This window comes from Misgurnus anguillicaudatus, chromosome 20 (genome assembly GCF_027580225.2).
Source record: "Misgurnus anguillicaudatus chromosome 20, ASM2758022v2, whole genome shotgun sequence".
Taxonomy (NCBI): domain Eukaryota; kingdom Metazoa; phylum Chordata; class Actinopteri; order Cypriniformes; family Cobitidae; genus Misgurnus; species Misgurnus anguillicaudatus.
The window spans coordinates 27,303,818-27,321,678 of record NC_073356.2 but is presented as its reverse complement, the minus strand read 5'-3'; the positions used below and the strand labels follow the sequence as shown (position 1 = coordinate 27,321,678).

General features: G+C 39.5%; 1 protein-coding gene across 5 annotated transcripts in view; it reads right to left on the bottom strand.

Moving 5' to 3' along the window:
- The window catches only part of nfatc1 (nuclear factor of activated T cells 1), a 51,901-nt gene that overhangs the window by 4,127 nt on the left and 29,913 nt on the right, over positions 1-17,861 (bottom strand). For all 5 annotated transcript variants that reach the window (XM_055220287.2, XM_073858425.1, XM_055220286.2 and 2 more), the window contains 2 exons: positions 15,754-15,886; positions 11,022-11,660 (listed from right to left, as the gene is read on the bottom strand). In XM_055220287.2, coding sequence (XP_055076262.1) covers positions 11,022-11,660; positions 15,754-15,886 — 772 coding nt within the window. The remainder of the gene's footprint in view (positions 1-11,021; positions 11,661-15,753; positions 15,887-17,861) is intronic.

Genomic DNA, 17,861 nt, shown 5'->3' with positions numbered 1-17,861 from the left:
CATAAAACTGCAGGTTACTTTACGTTCTTATATTTACGCATATCAAAAAACAACTGACTTTCCATTGTAAATCGTGGATTATTGTTTATTTGAATAAAAACAAGTTACAGATTGCAGCTTAAAATGTACCCTGTCAAATATAGACAACCCAAAGGCAGAGAATTTGGTGGCCACAGCTGTTTGGGACAAAAACTCCAACATAAAAGAGACTCGTTTGACCGCCGCTTTATCGCTTCGCGTCGCATCTGGTAAGGACATGGTGTGAGATTGTGAGAAGGAAAGATTAGATGTCATGCTCTTCTACGGTGGACGTTGCCTGCTGTCTTCCTGCCGTCTATCTGTTATTCTCTTTTCCCACACATCGGGACACTGGCTCTTTCTGTCAGCTGTGTTCTTTGGCCTGAGCATGGGAAGTGAGCGAGCATTGCTTCAGGCTACACAAACAGCCTGGCACCCACTTGCTGCGTGATAGCAGGGGAAACCGGATGAGGCTGCCTCTCAGAGTTAGCATGCTAGCATGTTAGCGCCAGACGTATTACATCTTACCAGCGGCCCATAGGGAGCATCGTATGACCAACAGAAGCTCCATTATCATTTCGCAAACGGCATTATTTCAGTTGTCGAATCAGTTATTGAAAAACACCAGGGACCGAGTTTGATTTATTCGGAGACAAACTATTTGTTTTCGCATTTCACGATCGACTCTAAATGCTTTTAAACCTCTGAGGGCTGTAGATAGGCAATAGTATCAACTGCTCTATCTGTTTCAAAACAGCACATTCCTCTTCCCTTACGACCACTTCAGTTGGCCCTTGAATTCTTTAGCATGGACGTAAGCACCTGCAGGAAGCATTTGATAAGTATTAGACAAGCTGTGTGTGTTTTTCTCATTTGCTGTCTTCAAAGCAGTCGCATTCGAATCTGAAGTCTTACCTAAATCAAAACTTTGAAAAGATGTAGTTTCTGTGAATGCAAAACACATGGCGACACGTACCAAAAGTTTGAGTAGATCTTGTATGTTTAGTGTCTTGGATCTTTATTATTAATAATACTACTAATGAAAAATCATGTAGAATGAAAATTCTGTCTTCCATGGACCATAAAAAGTGAAATTTTAAACAATCCTGTTCCCATCTGTTTCCAAGATCCATCTGTTTAGCCTTGCTTATAGTTCAATCGCAAATGGTCTGACATTTAATCCTGGCGCGCTAGCTCCTTATTCAGTAGCTAACATCTTTTATCTTCCTCTCCACCCAAACATCAGGACAAGCATCCCAAAGTTTAATCAGTGCACACCCATCTGTCTTCTGTTCCACACCTGTGTCCCATCCACCATCCTGGGCTGAGTTCCACTTTAAATTTGTATGCCTTCCCCTGCTAACTTTCCTCAGGCTCACAGACTTGGATGTCTTTGGACGTCATCGCGAGTGCCTACTCTTGGCAGAACCGGCGCAATGGGTTTAAATAACGTCAAATATTTACACAAATCAAAATAGCAACCATACAGTATAAATAACACAAAGGCTGTCATTGTGTAAACCTTAAAGTAGCTTCAACAATTATGGGGTTGAATCTCAAACTGTGTAACTGAGCAAACTTCACTTAAAGTGGGACATAGCTCTGCCTGAAGTGTACGAATGTGTTGGTTTGCTTACTTAGTCTAAACTTACTCGGGGGTAGTAACGTCCCTTGCTTTCTTATTTTTGGATGAACTATGCCTTTAAATTCCCCAAAATTGAAAAGAGTAAGAGAGAGATTGAGAAGACACATGTGAGCTGGAGGCGGTGGATTTCCTCCCCTAAAATGTCGCTTCTGGCCAAGACCAGGAAGCCTGCTGAGGAATTCCCTTCAAATGAACCATGGCCTTCACTGCACAACTGCCTAAGGGACTCGGAGCAGTCCGGAATGCTGACGTTCCCTCTAAACAATGAAGCCGAGTCTGTCTTTCATCTTCTCATGAGGCGCGCTGGACCAACCCTACCTGACCCTGGCCTGACATCGTCTCTTCCCAGGCTCCTGGTTTCTCTTTACCACGGTCTCTGTAATTTTCTCCGAACTTGCGTCGGATCGTTTTCCAAAAAATAAAGAGCTATGCTTCGGAATCACCTTACAACAGTGACTTGTTTAAGCAAACAAGAGAACAGTCAAAACAGCTAAATCTGCACTTGCGTTTAATATTAAACATATTAGTCCTCATATTATGACATCATTCGCACAAAATAGTGAGCTAATGCAACACACGTCTTTCTTAAATTAAATTCTCTGCATGGAAATGACGCATCGGGACTCAATTTATCTTGGCATTAACTAGATTGATAATTCAGATCCAGTCAGACATAAACACATTGGGAAGTAATTTCGTCGAAATGCTTTAAATCTAACATCATCCATCCATGTAGTTTATTTAATTTTGTACTCAATAAAAGGTATTTATTTAAAAATGTTCTCAATTAAAATTCATTGAAGGTTTTTAACATGCTAGAAATTGAATTGCTGATATTGGAAGCATTTAAGATGAAGGAATGTCCTTTAAAATCCTTTAAAAAGATTTCATATTCGTTTGGGCATTCGCCCATATGATACGCTACCGCCAGTAGCTTCCTTATTGAGTAGCACTAATATGTGAACAGGAAATGAATCGATGAGATTGGTTGAATTATGGGAAGAGAATCGCACATGAACGTGCCACACAAACACCAGTGCATACTGAAACAATTAGGACCCTTGACAGTTGGGAGTAAATTACACCGATACGTCTTCTGGCGAAAAAAATTCTGGCGAGCCCTGACAACTGCCATGGGAGTTTAGACATTAAAACGCAGGTCTCTTGAATCACTAGGTTCCCAACTGTCAAAACAGAGAAGTTTGGGAAGAAATACCTGCACGGCTGCCTCCATGCAATAAAGTTTTATTTGCATAATTTATGGTGAGCTGAAGATCTTTTCAGAACTACTGAATGGGTCGAAAAGGGCAGATACGGTGTAGTGGAGAAAGATTCAAAAATCCTCAAGGGAAAATGATGTGCATATGTTTTTAGTATAGCGATCGGCTACACGACCCAAGTCTGACTGGACCAGAGAAACTGTTTAGCAGTCGGGCCAGGTACTGGTTTGCTTTTGTATATAACACATACTCTTTCAAATCTGTCAAGCTTTTGGCAATGAATTTCAGGTCTGTTGGATTTAAAGGCTCCTGTTTACATGCCAAATTTGGGAGTCAAGTGTGTAAAAGTAAAGAAAATAAGGTACAAAAGCTGTCTTTTTAAAAAATATATACATTTTTACCTAAAGAGTGCATGCTAGTACCTCAAAGGTACATATTTGGTACCAAATGTATACATATATGTACCTAAATTATATATATTGGACATTTTTAAAGGGAAAGTTCACTAAAAAATAATAATTCTGTCATCAACATCCCTCATGTTGTTACAAACTTGTATTTATTTCTTTGTTCTGCTGAAAACAAAGGAATATATTTTATATATTTATATTTTAAAGGGGAAAAATCATGAAAATCTGTTTAAAGGAACAGGAGTAGGGCTGGGTATCGATTCAGATGTTCCAGATCGATTCGATTTCGATTCACAAGCTATCAAATCGATTCGGTTTTTATTCTCGATTCAATTTTCGATTCCGGTTCTCAGGTAGGTTTTTATACTCGGTTCTCCATTCAACCCAATGTATATAGATTTAATACAAATACTATATTAATAAAAAAGAACAGTGAACAGCAGTTTACAAGTGGGTAATTAATGAAAAAAAATTAAAAGCCACAACACTAACATTAAAGAAGACTAGTAATTAGATTAAAGTTAATTGTACGTTCAATGTTTGCGGAAATAAATATGAAAGAAAAAAAAATCGATTCTGCTCTTTGAGAATCGATTTTTATTAGACAACGTAAAAAAAAACAATTAATCGGAAAAATCACTTTTTTTTGCCCAGCCCTAGTATGTAGGTAATTTATATAAATTAATCATCAAATGTCCCTGATATGTCACTAGACATTAAGTAATCATTTTCATTTCAAATACTTATATCACTGACAACAGTGGTCTGGCCAGGACATTGTCATTTAAAAAGTGGAGTTGCAGCCCTCAACTGATGTTTATGTTGTCATTTTGTGTATTGGCCACCAGTTGGGTGACTGCAGTACCAGTTTTAGCCACAAGTTTTGTGATTGCAATACTAGTTTTGGCCACAATCCTACATACTGTTCCTTTAAGTGCTATAATTGGGTCCCCAGTGCTTCTATCATCCTAGAAAATGTGAAAAAGATCAACCCAGTAACTTTACACATCTACGAGCATGAAATTGAAAATTTTCATTGAAGTTTGGCTCCCCTTGTGATGTCAGAAGGGGATAATACCGCCCCTCATCGGCATTATCCAACCACAGCACTGACATTTAGTGCAGAGATCAGCTCATTTGCATTTAAAAAGACACAACCCCTACAAGGGCAATTTAAACATGCTATAACAAAATTATCTATATGGTATTTTGAGCTAAAACTTTACATACGTACTCTGGGGACACCAACGATTTAATTGACATCTTAAAAAAGTCTTGTGAAATGTCCCCTTTAAGCAATGTTTTTAAGAAAACTGTTTTGAGCACCATTGACTTCCATAGTAGGATTTTTTGTCAATGGTGCTTCTGTTTTCGGCTTGATTACAAATATCTACCCTTTGTGTTCAGCAGAACCAAGAAATGAATACAGGTTTGTAACAACCTGATGATAAAAAATGACAGAATTAAGATTTTTGGGCATCATTTTTAGGTGAACTACATCATACAGTACCACAGAGTGGGTTGCACAAAGTAAAACATGAAATATCCAAAGCAATGAAGATATTTATGTTGAGCTGGGGAGTGACTTCTAGAGATACTGTCATTTTGAGCCAAGATGACAGTGTACACTTGAAAAGGTTTAATTTTGAACTTTTAAATAAAGACTTGAGTCTTAGTAGGTGTTGACACATGCACTAACATTTCTAAAAGACCAAGGAAACTTTGATTGTTTTTAAGTCTCTATTGGTCAACAATTTTGGTTTGAGGTTTTGGCTAAGGATAGCAGCTCATGAGTCACGCGTCGACTGTGACGCGTTGGACCAACAGTACACAGTACACACTTGACTTACTAAGAAAACTGTTGGCTGTTGCCATAGGACACATCTCATTTTGCTGCCACATTTCATACGAGGAGTCTAATGAAAGAACTTCAGCAGGTGATAAGTGACTGGATCCAAATGAATATAAAGCCTAAATATGAGAAGCCAGTTAGAGACTGCTTAGAGCTCCATACCAAACTCGCAAATGCTATTTGACTTCAGCATTTGGTGATGTTTGAGTTGGCAAACAGCGGCCAATTGCTGAGACCAAATCTCTTCATAGCCCGATAAGCTTAACTTGACTCTGGAGATACTGCGGCACGTGATAAATGATTCAGAATGGGTGCAGATGATGCATGACTTTAATTTATAGCGCGATCGTGAAACAAGAGTTAGTCAGCCAGGTTTTTATTAGCGCTCTGCGTGGAGAAAGAAACCTATGGGCATGAGATCTAATGTTTAGTTAAACAACACATTAAAAAGTTTTTAACTTTAAAACAACACCATTCAAAGACTTAAAAGCAATTCAGATCAGCCCTGCTCAGGAAGAAACGTGAATCATGCCATCCGGCATCCGTATTTTATTCCAGCCGACATTTCAATAATATCTCCACAATACTTCCAGATTATATCTGTTGACAATGACATATCCCTGTATGCATGTGTTACTATGGTACCAAATGGGCAAAACAATTTAGCTTGCTAAAGTTGTATATCTATAACAAAGGCCTTAATATTTGCCAAACAACACATACGCTCTGCTAAAAAAAATCTTTTTAAGATAACTGAGATTTGGAAGATAATATCATGCAGACCATCTGAGATCTGCTAGCTCAGGTGGTCAACCTATCTGACCAGATAATGCTACTGAAAAGCAACAACCAACTAGAAGCCATGTTTTGTTGTAATTTATTTTGACAACTACACCTTTTAAACTTTGATATTAAGGTCTTGTATTTGACTGTTGTGACTGGGAAATGAATATGTGGATGTGAGGTAACCCAAGAACCTGCTTCCTGTTGGAGCAGGATAAGCAACAGCTGAAGTCGAGCGATAGAGCCCAGAGACACGGCTCGCTCTCTACCTTCAGGAAACAATGGGGGAACAAGGAACCACCAAACAATTATCCCACCAGCACTGTTATGCTCATTAAGGGCCCACAAGTGGCAACACTCCCAGTAGTCCTAATTGTTCTAATCAACAGAAGACAAGAAAAACAGACCTCGGGTCAGATTTGCATTCACACTGGGAGTTTTCATCTCTACAATGACCAACACCACAATTGACTCACAAGGGTCTATCTTTTCTCCGAAAACCATGTTTGCATGACTAAAATACAAACCACAAGTTGTTCTTGGTTTTTGCTATCACGGTGAGTTATGATACTGTTATTCACTGACTGATGTGTCAACCAGTAGCCAAAAATCTTCTACACAAACGTGTACTTAACCTCCCCATATGTGGACATCAAATTTTTTGTGTTTTTGCACCATAATTCTCGTTTGTACACAAACATGGACAATTACACTGCTTTATGTTCAATTAAAATATTTGGTTATTATATTTATTGGTTCTTCTTAACCCCAAAAGAGCTGGTAGAAATCTGAAACAAAAAAGACAAACCAAAACTCTGGTCTTCCCTACTGAAAAATCCAGCTAAAACCAGCATAAGATGGTAGTTGGTTTTGGCTGGTTTTAGCTGGTTTAAGGTGGTTTACGCTGGTCCTCCCAGCCTGACAAAGCTGGTCATGCTGGTGGGCCAGCTGGTATTCCAGCATGACCAGCTAAGTCCAGCTAGACCAGCTTAAAATGTGACCAAAACACAGCTAGACCAGCTTGCTACACCAACAAAACCAGCTTCCTACACCAGCAAAACCAGCTAAAACCAAGCTGGGGACCAGCTAAAACCAGCTCACCAGCTGGTCTTAGCTGGATTTTTCAGTAGGGTTAGGAGGATAAAGACCAAATTATGATTGTCAGTAAAATGGTTGAGTATAAACCATTACATGTGACAGTAGTGTACGTTAAAATCTTTAACTGTTTTCAACATAAAATCATAAAATCATAAAATCATCGTCGGTGTATGAATGTGTGAGTGAATGGGTGAATGTGAGGCAAAATTGTAAAGCGCTTTGGATGGCCATTGGTCTATGAAAGCGCTATATAAATGCAGTCCATTTACCATTTACCATATATAATGTAAAGATCATTATGTGAAAATATAACCTTGATATATTTAATATTGACTGAGTAAAGGCATGATTGAAAATCATTGAAACCTGATGCTCCTAATCTCATATTTAGACTGATTTCACAAATGACTTAAAGATTGCACAGTACTAACACCATTTTCGAAAACATGTTGGTCCATTTACATTTACAAATTTGGCACTTATACACAGTGTTGGGGGTAATGCATTACAAATAACGCGCATTACGTAATATTACTTTTCTGAAGTAACGAGTAAAGTAACGCATTAATGTACAAATTAATATTTGAGTTACTTTTTTTAAAAAGTAATGCAAGTTACTTTTAAGTTTAATTAATTCAATTTAAAAATAAAATAATGTACTAAATTAAACTCAACATATTAACGTAGAATTACGCATTCTGTGCGCCGGAGTGGGAACAGTTTGAGTTAGAAACGGAGATGGCAGGCCAAAGCTTGACATTTTCGCGATCATAAAAAACACCTGCAAGGCCTAAAAGAGATCAAGCCTCAGCCAAGTAAGAAAACGTTGCGCAAAAGTAACTTAAAAGTAACGTAAGCATTACTTTCCATGAAAAGTAACTAAGTAACGCAATTAGTTACTTTTTTTGGAGAAGTAACTTAATATTGTAATGCATTACTTTTAAAAGTAACTTTCCCCAACACTGATTATCCAACGTGAATTACATTGCATATAATCTATATATTTTTTATCCCTGCGATCGAAAACATAGCCTTTGCATTGCTTACACAATATGGCCGCATTGACAGTGCATGTTTGAAGTGACTCAATTCTGAGTTTTTTCATTCATGTGGCACAGATCGTATATGACACTTGAACGTGTAAGCAGGAAAAGCGCATAGATTCCGAAATTCTTTGATCGGTGTGATATGTGATATGAATCGAATACATGCATTCTTGTCCGCAATGTAAAGCAGGCAGATCGGATATTCCCATGTCAAGATGTTTTGTGCGTCATTGAAAACGCGCTGCGGGCAAATGACGGCAAGGTGGACACCACCCACGATCGCATGACTCTTCTTTGCAGTGCAATGGAGGACAGCTCTACTTAGTGGAGTAATGTTAAAGTTTTATGTCTTGTTACAGAAATAAAGCTCTATAATCTTGTATAATCATTATGTCTGTGTTCATTGCATATCGCGACATTTTACTTTCTTTATGGTTTAAAGGGGACATTTCACAAGACTTTTTTAAGATGTCAAGTAAATCGTTGGTGTCCCCAGAGTACCTATGTGAGGTTTTAGCTCAAAATATCAGTTAAAATTGTCACTTTGCAGGTGTGTGCAAAAATCTGCAGCCCTGGGCGTGTCATTTAACATGCAAATGAGTTGATCTCTGTACTAAACGTTGGGTTTGATAGTGCAGATTAAGGGGCGGTATTATCCCCTTCTGACATCACCAGGGGAGGCACATTTCAATGACTTATTTTTTCACATGCTTGTGGAGAATTGTTAACCAAAACCAAGTTACTGGGCTGATCCCACCCACATGTTCTAGGCCGATAAAAGCATGGGGGACCCAATCATAGCACTTAAACATGGAAAAAGTCAGATTTTCATGGTATGTCCCCTTTAAGCTGTTGCGGGTCAGTAGTACGTCTACCTTGAATTGTTTTGCCAAGTGTTTAGTGTAAATGCAGATATCAGATACGAGTCACTTTTAAAGATGAAATAAGAGGGTAGTCGGATAAAAAAATCAGGAATTTGGCATCAAGATTTGCAGTGTAAATCCACCCTACGTTACCAATTGAGCTACAGGAACACCATTTACAGTCATAAACATTTAAGTCACCATCTTTAAGTTGCAATTACATACAGATCCTTACTGTACTCTCCTCAAAGCCCTGAATAGCTCTTGACTCATAACAGCCCCTTAGGCTACACTGGATAGTTTGTTGTGGTTTCTTACGGGGAACCCAGCTCTTGGGTCACGTGCTATGGAACAGTTCCCATAGTGACCCCCTCCTTTTACTGCAGGATCTACTGCTTTGGCTCGACCGAGCTGGATTTCTCTTCCTGGCAGAGATCAAGCCACAGGCTCGTGTCTGCAGCGGCCAAGTCAGTGTTCTTTATTGCAGTGAGGCCACTGAAAGCTTACGGCTGGTGAAGGCCAGGAGCCAGGCTCGAAGCCAGTTTTTGTAAGAGTTTCCATGAGTAAAAGGGTTTGTAACCCCTCCTCGCACAACCCAAGGAAAACAAGAGAAAGACCCTATCGGAGGAAACAGTGAGAGGTAAATGAAGTTAAAGTATTGGATAAGCAGTTAGCTGAAGAACTTTTAGACCTTTATTAAAGCAGACAGCTTATTCAAATACGATGAGTTTATTATCGTCTTTAATGATGTCTAAAAGCACTAAAGCCTGATTAAAAACCTCAATACTAGATGATGGACTAGATGGTGCATGATACCCTACAAGGATTTCTGTACACAAGTGCCTCTGTTTGAAATCGAATTATCCAGTGTACATGCTCACGAAACGCCACACCTAAAAGACTCCATTAGGGCTATGAAACCTAAACTTCTAATGACATGGGGAGCCACATTAGCGCTCGGTAAAACGTGTTATATTTTGCCAGGGGAGAAATGACAGGTAATAATTTGGACAAGCCGAGCCATAAAAAATCCTGCTCACTTTGTGCATTAGAGTGCATTAGAACTTAACCACGTTTCCGCTTAGTTTGGACGCTATGGACTATATATCAACTGAGCTCAAATTTAAGATGTAAGCCTGCTCTGGATCATAAAGAAAACCAACGATGGCGCCTGGAATCCATAATCCACGAGTCTAAGGTGGACTTAGATAGCTGGGATGATGTTTGGCATCGACGGAACGAGTGAAAGTGGACTATTTACTTCAGCATGCATGGATTTTTATTATTCAAAAGTTCTTCACTAACCCAATCACCTAACAAACTCTTATGGCCTATCTGATGATCTATAATAAGGCCTAAAGCAGTGGTTCTCAAACTGGGGGGCAGGAGATGGTGCATAAATTCTGTGTAATTAAACGTCATAAACAACACTACATTGTATCATTTAATATGTTTTGTTTAATTCAAATTCTAAGTTTGAGATTGTTTTATGTTATGAATTTGGGGAGCTGCGAAGGGATGCACCCTACACAAGGAGGTGAGTGGCACGCCGAAAAGTTTGAGAACCACTGGTCTACAGTGTTGAAAAGCTGCATGGTAGATGGTATCCAGACTACTTGTAATTCAAGCGATGAAAGGTGACCTGCCAGGCATGAAGTACTACATAGCATTTCAGTAGATCCAAGTAGATGAAGTCTTTATTTAGGCAAATACACAAGAGAACCATTACCTATCAGCTTTTGTTATTTTATAGACAGATCTAATATTAAAATTCCTCCATCTGTGGAACGTTTCTTCCACAGATGCTTAAAATTTAACGCTAGAGCTAAAGGGGGGAAACTGATGAAGTCATTCATTAACTTTCCAGTTAATTTGCCTTTCTCGATATATTAAACATTACGGAACGGGCCTGTCGTAGCTGTGGCGCTACATTTAGCGCTGCGCTAGATCTTAAAAAGTCTTAATTTTGCGAGGGAGCACTCAGGCAAAAACACAGAGCAATTAGAAACATCTGTTGGGCATTACATCACCAGACTACGATGCACATGGTCACAAAATTGGGCTGGAATATTGCGCTGTCACTTACCATCATCTAGGTACATCTGATCCAGTTCCTGCGGTTCCTGCTTGATGCTGACAGCCAGCATGGTGGGGGTTTCTTCCTCTTCTTGCAGGAGGGGCGACGATCCACCCCTCGCTGGTCCTTTGGTTATCTGAGCCGCCAGCACTGGGGCCTCGCTGGTGGCCTGTGATTGGGTCAAACCATGGTTGGGAGTGAAGGGGAGTTCTGGTGCTGAGTTTGGGGTTGAAGGATGGGAGCCCGGAGAGGACGAGGCGCTTCCCGTCGGGTAAAGGATGGGCTGTGGGTAGCGTCCAGGCGTCGGCTGAATGGCGGATACGTGTGGGACTGTAGGAGACTGGGGACCCAGGTTTGATCCTGCAGGTAGGCACTTAGTAGAAAGGTGAGGTGGAGAAAGATCCTGTAGTGTGGGGCTGGTGCTTGGGGAGGACGAACAGGACAAGGAGGTGGGTTTCGCCACCAGTCTCTGGGGGCTGGTTACAAACGAGCTTGTGACGCAGGGCCGTAGTTCTGTGGGCATCATGGGAGTCAGCGCTGGGGGGCTGTAGTAGGGCTTTGGATGCAAAGCCAACCCGGCGGGATGCAGCGGCGTACATACCTGGGGGAGGTCGTAGTCGTCGTGCGGCTCTGTTTTTATGGTTGGTACTACAAAGGTGAAAGAGAAAGGAGTGCGCATGAGAGACGCATAGAAAGGGGGCAAAGAGAAAAGTAAAGAGTAAGATTAGACAAAAAAAGAGGGGGAAAAGAGAAAAACGAATAAACACACGTTCTGGGTTCATGTGACTTTTTGTGCAAGAACGAGTGAGTGGGTTTGTGGCTAGGATACCCACGGCGAAACAAACATTCTCATCAATGAGACTATGTGTCTGAGGCTATGCGCTCCCGCCCAACTGAAAATATTTAAAGAAAGAGGAAAAAAAAGGGATGAATCATCGCCGTAAGAGCCTTCCAGCTGCTTTCGAAAATAAAAGACCTATTTTTTTTGGACCTCCCCCCAGCGCTAATACCATATAAGCGTGCATTATGAAATATTTTACTGCTACGGTAGCCTCACATCCACAGCATTGAATAAGCCTCATCAAGAAAATCATTTGCATTTTTCTCTCAGTAGAAGATTCAGTGTCGTTTTAAGATGAGATCTCAGGTTTAAAAGAGCCAAATTGCATGTGGGATAAGAATCGGACTGGGACTGGTTGAACAGAAACAGATCTTACAAACCGAGTGCATGGAGTTCAAACTAACAGTGAGGTCGGCCGTTTCTTAACCTAAACAATCAGGGTCTAAAATGAACGCTTGCCAAGGGCCAAATGCGAGTAAGAATTGGCTTTGGTGAATACATAAAATGAATTCACTTGCCAGTTGGCCGGTAGCTTTAATAAGAACTGCAACATAATACATGGTTAGGGTTGAATTGTAAGAATGACAATCTGACCCATGCTGATTTAAATGACTTTTGAATGAATTCGAATCAAAAGATATACACTATATACATCTGTCATGACTGGAAACCTTTTAAAATGAGCTTTTGCCCCACCCACTACTGGTAGGCGTGGCAAAGAGTTCATTTTGAACCCTGTACACACTGCGCATAACTTCTATAATAGCAACAATTTTGACTTTGTATGTCTGACAAAAGCAATAATATACTTAATAATAACATGGCTGAATGAAATATGCCAACAAAATAATCTAGTATATATCGTCAAAAAATAAATAAAAATAATGGTCTCAAGCTGTCACCAGGCCAGTACCCTTTTAAAGGGTCCTAATATGTACCATTTAGGTACAGACATGTATACATTTGTTACCAATATGTACTCTTTAGGTGCAAATGTGTACTTTTTGTAAGCGTACAGCCCTAGTCACAACTAGGGACCATTTTTTTGACAGTGTAGCTGGCTACCACAGACAGTGTTGGGGAAAGTTACTTTCAAAAGTAATGCATTACAATATTAAGTTACTCCCAAAAAAGTAACTAATTGTGTACTTTTCATGGAAAGTAATGCTTATGTTACTTTTTAGTAGGGATGCACCGAATCCAGATTTTTTGGGTTCGGCCGAAAACCGAATCCACTGTTTAAAATTTGTCCGAATCCGAATACCGAATCCTACTGGCATCCTTATTCCATTAACACAGTAAAACACATTAATGAAGTAAACAATGTCCACAGCAGTGTATTTTTCATTTCATTTGATTTTAACTGTGAAAAATAAGGATAGCCAACATTATGCCAGGATGACAACAAGTGGGAAAACTATTTTGACAATTACCATAAGCCTATGCATAATGAAAGCGATTCAGTGGGACGTGCTCATTTTTTCCAGGTGCGTCTGCGAAATGTGATCCGCCCCTAAGGCTCACCAAGAAAAAAAGCTCCACGTCAGCACCCGATGGGTGTAATCAACGGCCGCGTGACGTCGACCAGCGAAGCGCAAGCCTAAGGTTTGTTTCGGTGGAAAAAAATCAAAGATTCGGCCGAACCCCGTCAAAAATCCCAGTATTCGGCCGAATCCAAATCCTGGATTCTGTGCATCCCTACTTTTTAGTTACTTTTGCGTTACTTTTTCTTGGCTAAGGCTTGATCTCTTTCAGGCCTTGCAGGTGTTTTTTATGACTGAAAAATTCTGCATTCAGAAATTGCATATTTCATCAAAAAAATGTCGAGCTCTGGCCTGCCATCTCAGTTTCTGACTCAAACTATTTCCACACAGGCGTATACGCATAGAGTGCATAATGTGACTACGTTTAGTTTAATTCAGTACATAATATTTTTTTAATTGAATAAAAAAGTAACTTGCATTACTTTTTTAAAAAAGTAACTCAAATATTATTGTATACATTTATAAAGTAATGCGTTACTTTACTCGTTACTTCAGAAAAGTAATATTATTACGTAATACACGTTATTACGTAATGCGTTACCCCCAACACTGACCACAGATGAGGTCATAATTTCAAGATTGTAAAAAATTTAATAGAATTAGGATTATGAATTTATAGCTGTCATTCAGTTACCTTAATAATGTCCAACTATTGCCAAATAAAAAGCGAATAAATTATCATTATAAACTTCATTATATAAACAAAATGACTATATTTATTTTTCATATATTGCCAGTAAAATCTTGTCAGGGCAAGTATAAATCTGAACATCTGTCTTTACTGGGCCATCAGAAAAAAATCCCCACTGTTGAGCTCTGGTTGGTGTTTCTTGACGCGTTTGATTCTGGTGAACAGATGTTAAGCTACTATGTAAAATTCATCTGTTGTTGACAAACTCTTCATTCACACAATGTTGCCTTGTTCACCTTTAAACTTTTGGCTGCGCTTCTCAACAATCTGTCAGCCTACAATCGTTTATTTTTCCTCGATATTGAGACATCACTCACGCAAACATGCATCCACAGAAGCCCTAAAGTGGTGTGATTTTGCATTCTGTCAACAATGCAGAGAAAATAGGGAACCTATTTAGGCCGGTCAGTCAAACCGCAAGATTAAAATAGAGACTAGACATCTATTTTAGGCCTGGCAGGGGGAAATGAGGTTTCCAGCACATGACACACTGATGTAGTGCCATACAGACAAGCAGATGTCTGTCGCTCAGCCTCATGTATAACCTCAAAATAATATCAGATGGTTTAGGTTTTAAACACCTCAATACAAACTCAAATAGTCATCAGACACTGGGACTCATTCTGATTTGTCATTCTGTTAATCTGAACCAAAATATCCAAAATCTAGGACAAAAGTCCATGTGAACCACCATCAAGGCCATCAAAAAAAAGTAAGCTTTAACAATCTATGTCTACACCATAAACCATAGCCACTAATGAAGGCTGTTTAGTATATAATACATGGCATTATGTATTTAGATACTAATACTTTGTCACTTTCAGGGCCCAAAAACATATTTCAATAGGGGTCACAGTAGGGGTCTGCAAATCATTTTGGAGAAAAATGCTATTAACACAAGCTTTTATCCAAAAAAGTGAGGAAAACAATGAAGCGATTCATCCTGAGAGGCAATAATATGAGAATATGTGTGAAGTTTAATGGTTCACCTAAATGTTTTATGGTCCCTCCTGCATTAAGTACAATTAAAATGTGAAGTACAAGTATGACTTTGTACATCAATAATAATTATTTAAATGGCTTTGCACTGTAACCATCAATTATGTATACATATAAATATGGTATTAGACGTCATTACAGACTTGGCTAACAATGCAATACTTAATTTTACTCTCTATTCATACACAAGAAAAAACGTGAATTTATTTAAAAAATAAAATGTATTGGACAGCCCCCTGTGTGCTAATCTTCACAGCGCCCTGCCTAAAAAAAGACAGTAGTGCAGTGTAAGTGCCCGCACTTCGGGAGACAGGGCCGGGACAGGACGGGTCTGACTCAAGCCTTTGAACCACCCACTGGTTACGCACGCCGGGCCCCAGGGAATTAGCAGTGGTTTGGACGTTTCAGATTTTTTTTTATTTCACCTGGCAACCAGTTTGGATTTGAATAATAGCATTCACATACTGGACCCCACCCTGTCACTGCCCTTCCACTGCTCCCGGAGCAGGTATGGAAAAGAACAAATTTTATGGAAATGCTTTTAACAAGAAAACAAACCTTCCCACAATTCCTGCTGCTAAAAAAAGACTTCGGGATTAATTCAGTCAGCAGACTGGAAAGAGGAACTCATGTAAATTAAAGGGGAAAGGAGGCAGTTTTTTTTACCGTTTGTGGGCAGGTACGTGAAACGTTGGTACTGGCTCCTCTTTCGTTTGCCGTTGCACACGTAAAAATTCACTTGAACCGGGCTGGATATTCTTTGGTTCCGGTATGGTGGAATTTCCACAAGCAAACTCACCTAAAAAAGACAAAATCAAGGTCAGTGATTTCAAGCCTGACTGTCACTATTCTGCATTAAAGGTGAGGTTTTACACAAGTAATACAAAAGCATTTATACTTTTCGGGGAAATCATCTAACAAATGGCATTCTCTGAATATTAAGATAAGAAAAATTACATAATGTTCATTCAACGCCGATTTTACATTCCTTCGCTTTGTTAGTTTAACCGGGTGTTTTATTTCAAAAGAAAATAAACAGTTTGCTAAGCGCCAGAAACCTTGACAGCACCATCTGCATTATTCAACTTCACACCATGTGCGATGTCCAACAGCCGCACGAGCGTCCAATCATTGTGGCTTCGTGAGCTCGGGGCAGATGAGGTTCAGACAGACCAAACTGCACGCAGCAGACGGTGTTATTTTTGCGCTTCTCACCCTGAATGAGAAAGCGGCCGGGGACTTCATCCAGACAGTTTATTTCCCTACACTTCTACCCTTGCTGTCTCCACACACCAATGAACTTTTGACCGTTGAACCGTCTGCGATTACGACTGCAGTATGCAAGAGGTGCTAGGGGTTTAAACTGTCTATCTACTGCCCATCGGTTTTCTTCCACCCTGAGATGAACCCTGTGTGGCTGAGATGAGATTGATGGAGGTGCTGTACAGTAGCCAGAGGAAGTCATCAGTCTTCTTGTAGGTTTTAAAGCCAAGTGCAGGTGAGCTCCCCGACTATTTATATTAGCACATCGCCTTAGCCGCAGAGCAAAGCCAGACGGTGCACAATGTGTAAGGGAGAATTATATCCATTAGACCAATTCACAGCTGTGCTAAGGTGCTTTGGCCAAAAACAAAATTGTGTAATCGGTAAATGTGCCTTTAAGAAGATGCTAACAATGCATACATTTAATTTGTATAGTTCCTATATGCTTACAAACCTATTTCAGGAAAAAAATGTTTTTATTTTTGCAGTGATGCTAGCAGCACAGAAATGACACTATATTTTTAATTTACTTATGACAATGGGATTTCTCCTGTTATATTTAAATACAATTTACTTTTAAATATCACATGATTTAGATCAGGCTTCATTTTCTGGTTTCTTAATTTTCAGGCTTTAATGAAGGCAGGCAAGAACTTCCTCCAGAAACGCCTAGAAGCCAGCTCACCAAACCGACAGAGCCATGTGGTTTTAAATGTGTGAGAAAATGGTTCGCATTAAATAAATATACATTTACATTCGCAGCAGGGCAGGGAGGGGCAAAATCAAAGGCGCCCTTGTAAAAAAAAATTGTCGAACACATTAATACTCCATTCAAACAGATGGTCCCCATTCAACTCCCTGAGCATTGAAACCAGGCGTGGAGGCTCCAATAAAGTTATGAACCAAGAGACACCAGACAAAGAGTCGCTTTCAGCGAGCGTTTGGCTCGTGCGAGCAAGAAACAAACATTAATTCATCCTATGAAAATACATGACAGCCATAGAGTTCTCTTCATTTTATCATGAACATATGAGCTTAGCTAAAACCTTATAAAACGTTTGAATAACTTTTATAGAGAAGCAAACAAATATTCACAATTACTCGTTCTCTTTACAGTTTTAATTTATGTCAAAACAGAAGCTGCTTTTAAATTGACTAAGTGGCTTGATTTCTATTCAGTGTCTTGATTAAATCATCTTATAGATTATTTAATCACATTCCTAATTATTAAAAAAATGTATTTACACTACGCACGACACGCTGAAGTCTATAGACAGACAGTCTACTTAACAAGTGTGCGTGTGTGTGGTGTAGTATGGGGAGCAGGTGCAGTGTTTTGCACACAAACATTGTTTAATCCCAAAGTCTAAACTGTGGTCCCCGAGCTCTCATAGAAAGAATCTTCCATGGAGAAAACAGGGAACAGGTTTGCGTATGCCAGTGTAAGGGTGTTTTCTCAAGAGACCAGAGAATAGGATGCCACATGTACATTATATCCGCTTTAAATGCAA